This window comes from Cynara cardunculus (assembly GCF_001531365.2).
Source record: "Cynara cardunculus var. scolymus isolate 2C chromosome LG 13, CcrdV1, whole genome shotgun sequence".
Taxonomy (NCBI): domain Eukaryota; kingdom Viridiplantae; phylum Streptophyta; class Magnoliopsida; order Asterales; family Asteraceae; genus Cynara; species Cynara cardunculus.
In genome coordinates, this window is record NC_037540.1 from 12,439,815 (window position 1) to 12,446,447 (window position 6,633).

The window sequence follows — 6,633 nt, forward strand, 5'->3', positions numbered from 1 at the left end:
TAAAACCTAGATTAACAAAGCCGGATCAAAAAAGGAAAGCATAACAAAAATAAACCATGATGACGATGCTTATAATTATTTATTTTTAAGATCTAATTCGTAATTTCCATACAACCACATGGACAAAACCAGTAATTTGCTTTAAATAAAGTAAGCATTTTTGATTGGCTACGGGCCCACTTTAAATCCAAGGCCAACGATGTCTAATCGTCAACGTGTGCCCCACACAGAACAGATGGACCCGGACTCGAAACCACAAATTGGAATCACAATAACCTATTTTTCAAGTCCGTAACGTCATTTCTTTATATAGGAGTTCCCTTGCATTCGTTTCTGCGTTTCTTGTTTTGCATATCTGCTACTATTCACGTTTTGCAGATTTTATCGGATCAGATCCCTCGAGTCGATCTTTGTTTTCACCGACCGACCGACCGATCGATCGATCGATTCAATTGAAGGTTCTTTTTTAGCCCCTTGCCATCTAGGGTTTCTAATCATCAATTAGACTCCAATATTCTTCTAATCTGTTAAGAAACCTTTAATTTGTCTTAAGGATCTGCGTTATAATCAATCAATATGAATAATTCTGGAAAACGACCATCTTTTAGTGATCGGGAGGTCGACGATCAACAACAATCAAGCGATGATTCGTCACCGGTATCTAATGGTACCGATGAGGTTTCTTCGACGGCAGTTTCCGGAGATTACCTGACAAGGAGGAATGGAAACGATATCGGACTTGCTGCCCGTTTGACGGATTTGTTTGTTGGCGATGGGGACCGCGATAGCGATTTGTTGATGCAACGGAACACTCAAGAAGGCACGGTCGTTCAGTGGTTACAGGCTCTTGATATGCAAGTGATGGGAGCCTGTCGTGCCGATGAGAGGTTGAAGCCCTTGCTCAAGCTTAATGTATCTAGCGTGGCTGAAGACCGATTGCTGTCGCATCTAAGTCAGGTATCCTTCTAGGGTAGACGACTTGTGTTTTGTTGATTCGTAATACATCTAATACGTTCCATCTATATGCACGCTACTCTTTCCGCGAATCGTTGAGCTTTCCTATTTATGTAAACTCGATAGAAAGTCTTAAAATATGATAATCATGTGACTTATATTCATTTCAAAGGATTTGCTTATGGTTTCTTCTAAAATCACCTGAAATGTTATTGGATGATCACTCGAAATGTTCTTCTGTTCACAGAAAATTTATGAGGAGATAAATTAATGTTGTTTTTTGGGGTGTTTTTATTATTTTTGATCTTTTAAGACCCCAATTCGGTGCCTGTTGCCTGAACAAGGAAAGTGAATGCTCGTGATGATGTATTGTCGTGTTGCAATTGAAACGTGCTATTAACTGACACTTATTCTTCAACATGGTTTACCTGACAGCATTTTGAGCCATCAGAAGTCGGTTTGCTAGCAAGGTGCTTGTGTATTCCTCTTGTATCACTTCGTGTTGGGAAAATCAACAAACAAGGGACACTTCTTATTCCAACCAGTGCAAGGTAGTTGTTTGTTTCCTTTCTCACTTCAAATATCATTTGCAATGCAACTTGTTGTCCTCAGGTGTAATTGTACATCTGCCAAGATTGCTTTCATCTTAGATTTACCTCTTGGCACTTCAACAAGTTATCAATGAATGCATAAGTGTTTATCAATATCTTATTGAAATATGAACGCTGCATTCCTTATTGGTCCCCTAATGGTTACAGGGGTAACATGTATGATGTGCTAAGATTTTTCTTTGTATATCTTCTCTTCTGAAAGCAACAGTTATTTATTTATATGAGTGTATATTTTGGCTTTCAACTTCTATACATAATACTGACTATGGAGATATTAGCTGTAAGTGGTTTAGTTGTAGCTGGGCTTGCAAATTTGAAGGATAAATCAGGCTAACATGATAGGTAAAAGTCAACTCCTTGTTGAATTTAAGGTAATGATGTTATTTTTGGTGGATAACATGTAACAAGACATGACCAGTTGAGTATCTTGAGATCAAAATTGATTTGTTTATAATATGATAGATAAATTAAGTCATTGCTCAATGCAAGTCAGTGATGTTTCTTTAAGTGAATCACTACTCACTAGGGCCAAGCACTTTCGATGCTGCAAGGATATGGGCACAAGGATCTAAATTTGTGATAAGAGGTTACTAGGACTCTAAGATTATAAACAATTAAGGATATAGGGGTGCTTCTGCATATGCGTATATATGCAAGTCTAGAACCAACTCAATGATAGAAAAAAAGTTATTCCATGATCCTATGCAAATATGTAAGATAATATACAATAAACACCTAAGTCTCACTGTGCTATCATTTTTTTTGTACTGTGTCCATAGTAGTCCAAACTATTAGGAGAAGTAATATGTTATTGTCTTATTTTTTTTTTCTTTTGAATCATTTACTTCAGTTCATCTTTTATTTTCTCTTTTGGTTCTAATTTTGAAACTTGTGATTTTCGTCGTCTTTTTGTGTTGTGTTCCCATCCTTTTATCCCTCTGAATTCGTAGTAAAAAATTCGAAAATCTGATCTACTGCACATGGTAGATAACCTGCTGCATCCTAGAAGAACTTCAGCCTCAAAGAACCTGGTGCAGGGATTTGGCAACATGTGGAAGCACATAATCTTTGAATGTTACAGCTTTAGCATCCTTACCATGTGACTGTAGAACCCATAAGTGGCGCTATGTGAACCGCTAACATATTTCTTTGGGAGTAGATATCTAGTTGCATATATCTTTGTGGCCCATTCCCTAAAGTTCCCTTGCTTAGTAAGCAGTATGGAATGGTTTTGGTGATGCTTTCCGGTCTTCTTCCTTTACCTTAGAATCAATATTACTCTTTACCCGCTTGTAATATGAGAACAAAGTGTGTATTAATATCTAATTAGGTTGCATTATTCCACCATAGTTGATGTGGATGTAGGACGCGCCCTCTTTTTTCTAATCCCTAAACCTGTTAGTGGTGCAAGTTTTGAGTCATGTACATGATTGGGGATGTATTGTTCAACCTGATCAATTGATATTGGCTGTTGGAAGCTATTTGATTGGCTTATGGACCACTGTATTTCGGCCTGAGATTGTAAATCATGAGCTGCTGCATTTGACACGCAGCAGCCACAATGAGGTTATTGGAATGACATCTTATGTCAGATCAGCTGCAGCTGGAAACGATCTGTTATTGTGTGTCACCTACAATTTTTCGAGTACTAATTGGGTGTTGCTTTATCTGCAATAACACATGTTTCTTCATAGGACTTGCCTCTGTCTGTTATATTGCAAATTGTCTTTCTAAATGGTAACCTGATAAGACCATCCTGTTTATGTTTAAAATTAAATACCATAAAAAATGTTGCTTGTGTTATCTATTTTAGCAAGTAATGATATGCACTGCCCCTTCCTTATAACTTGCTTAAATCGATTGATAACTCTCCTGGTAAGGAATCTAATGTTTTAGACTTATACTGGGATTACGTGCTCTGGCTTTTAACATGTAGAAATTATAGGTGCCTGTATATTAGCTTATTAATGGTCACATGTACTTGCTTCAATATGAATATGTCTTTTCATTGTAGGTAAACTGGGCGTATTCTATTATGATCTCTGAATTAAGAAGAAGTAAAGGTAGATTCATGCTCTCATATTGTATACTGTTATTGTTATGCCATGTTAACATTGTATTTTAGATTCTTTGGATTCTGGAATTCGCTGCAGCTCCTTTTTATAAGCATATAATATTTATATACTGCAAATACTCACACATTTGTTGCAGATCTTGTTATTATCCAACTCTTTGTACATCTTTGATGTTTGTCTGTTTGCTGTAATACCTGTTTCTGCCAATTTCTGTACCCCATTATCCAAAATAGACACATGTTTAGAAAAGTTCTCCTTGCTCTTTGTGTTCTTGCTTTATAAGCTTAGACAATCTTGTTTCTTCCATGTGATATTGATGTGTCGATGCCAATGTATACCTGTCTGAAGTAGCAAGTTTGATGGTTGCTGAGGTTTTTCCTCGGTGGCTAGTTATGCTTTTGTTAGAAGTATGTGAATGATATTAAGAGGCTAGTTTCATTTCATTTAACCTGTCTTAACTTCTTTTGACGAGCATATGCATCTGTGCAATAGCAATAGTAATCTCTGTTTAACATGTTATTTAAGTAAGGGTTTGAGGTCATACCTGGTTAAAATAATCACCAAGTTAAGAAGTAAATGTGAGCAACTTGTTAACTTTTTAGATAACTGAAACAGTGGAAGTTTTGTACTGTTGTCGTTAAAGCGACACAGCTGTTTTAGGCAGTTCAGGTAAGATGGAGAAACATGTCTTGTGCATCAACCCCCCCCCCCCAAAAAAAAAAAAGGAAAAAAGAATAAATTACGAGGGAAAAAATGTAAGCAATAGATAATAGGAACATCAATTTACATCAACAGGCTGCATTTAGGTGGTAGAAGGAGAAATGAAGAAAGCCTTTTACACATAAAAATGATCTTAGAGTCGACATTAGTTTTTTGTTGGAGGTGGTTGTATTTCTTAATTTCTAGATGCTTATCATATACATGTTGCATTGCGACAGGGGAAACTTAGTTCTCTCACTCTTGCCAACTTCTGATCTGCGCATATCATTTCTTGCGGATGATGGCTATGCAGAGAGGCTGTCAATCTTGAGAAACATATCAGATTGCTCTTCTGTGGTGATTGAGGGAATACCAGCGGATAGTTCTGGTCGGTCTTTTGCTATCAGGGTTCCCAGTAGGGATCCTTTCTACTTTTGGTGCTCAGAGAAGTCCAGACTTCTTGGTAATGAATTGCTTGAAAAGGTAGCGCATAACGTGCAAATAATAAGTAGTGGTCACATTTATTATGCATTGCAAAACCATACATACTGATGAGATATATACATCTTGTTTTAGATGAAGAATTTACTTGATAGGAAGCCTTCCCTTGCTGAACTAACCGGAATCAGCGATTCACGGCTACAACGTTTTGTGGATCATCTTCGAACTTATCTTGTTGGGTCAATTCCTCTGGATAATAATACCATACTTGTCTCAAGAACCCCTGCCTCAAATACCAACGCTGCTGAGGTTGCCCAAAATTCACAATCTCCATCCTTGGCATCAAAGCCTTCACGTGGCCGAAGCTGCATCCTGAGTCCTAGGCCAAGTTCTTTCAAAGAAGGCCCACCCAGAAACTTGGCTTCCTTGAGAAATGTGGTGAGAGACAAGTTGAGGCGAAAAAGCTCCGAAAAACAGCAGCTTGTTCCTTCTCTTGGCACTGGTGAGCGTACATTAAATAACTATGAAAAAGGCAAGCTTCCAGAACCTTCTACTACTCCCGAAACTTGCTTGTTCCCATTATTAAGTGGGCTAGAACCAGGGAAGGCAGTGGACATGCCATCTTTAAGCGCAGCACCTCAAGTACCTCCCATAGCAGCATCGTCTCTATTTTCCCCATATTATTGCTGGTGTCCGCCTGTTGTTTCAACTCTCCAATACACGGTAGCACCCCCACATACATCATCAACAGCCGAATCATTTACGTTACCACCCTTCTCAGCATTGCTTGCAGGTTCTGCTCCTAGGTCGTCATCACCAATTCCTAATCTGTCTGAAATCCCACCTTTTCTACCCCTCTCTATGCCGACTTCACAACAGATCCCAATGTTCACCCCTCTCATGTGTGATCCTATAGTTCATGTGCCCGTAATCGAATTCTGCTCCTCAGGTCAAGCGTATCTGGTAAGTGCCAGCCCTGCTATGAGCGTAAGCATTCCCCCATTGGTCCAAGAAAGTGATTCAGAGAAGAGCGCTAGGGATACACTACGGCTGCTCATCAGTGGATCTAGCCAGTTTCCGTCTGTTCTGGCCAACACGGATACAGGTGGTGGAAGTAGAGGTTTCTATGGAGGAACGACGGACGTGAACGTGATTGCAAACAGCATTGCCGCAATGGGGTTGGTTCCTCCTGGTGTTATGAGAAGGTGCATTGACCAAGGTGATCTGGTTGATCTCCTCAAGGAACCTGATAAGGATGATTCTGGTGAAGGGAGTACAGAGTAAAAAAGTGATTTGTGGTGTTGGTTATTGTGGCTGTAGTCTTTTTGGTGCAAATGATGTGTAATTAGACCCAGAAACATATCAGCCCATTTTACTTTTGCAAGTTGCTCTTCGTAATCACGAAGTAAACATAAACACATGCAACAATCGCACATGAACAACAAAAAATGAATCGTAAAAAGTAATTGTGTTTTACCAAAGCTCTAAAGGTAGTTGTAATGAAAAATTTGAGAAAAAGATTCATCTTGTTTACAGTAATTTTTGTGTTAAAAAACGGTGAATAATAAAAAATAGGTACGTCTAACATCAAATGCATAAATGAAAACAATTTGAGGGAATTAACGAAACCACAGTGCAACCTTTTGTTGATGTACGATTCCCCCGTGTTAGATATTAATAATAAATATGATAACGATAGTTTTGTCCTTTTCTATATTTTAGATATGTTTTTTTCTTTTATTTTCTTAATGTTCCTTTTTGTAACATTGTATTAAAGTGAATGAAATCTTCTCCACTTTGGCATTCTCCGTCTTTGAATCTTAGGGACTCTTTATTAAAAACTTACTCAATAA

General features: G+C 38.2%; 1 protein-coding gene across 3 annotated transcripts; it reads left to right on the forward strand.

Annotated features, from left to right (window-relative positions):
• Positions 1-344: 344 nt before the first annotated feature.
• LOC112524473 lies at positions 345-6,192 on the forward strand. 3 transcript variants are annotated; one of them, XM_025134298.1, is made up of 5 exons: positions 345-458; positions 554-957; positions 1,390-1,505; positions 4,579-4,822; positions 4,916-6,192. In XM_025134298.1, exons 2-5 carry the CDS (start codon positions 577-579, stop codon positions 6,062-6,064), a joined length of 1,890 nt encoding a protein of 629 aa, XP_024990066.1. In that variant the 5' UTR covers positions 345-458; positions 554-576; the 3' UTR covers positions 6,065-6,192. The 3 variants fall into 3 exon arrangements, with proteins under 3 accessions (XP_024990066.1, XP_024990067.1, XP_024990065.1); XM_025134299.1 differs by having other exon boundaries at positions 609-957; XM_025134297.1 differs by having other exon boundaries at positions 345-957.
• Positions 6,193-6,633: the final 441 nt, after the last annotated feature.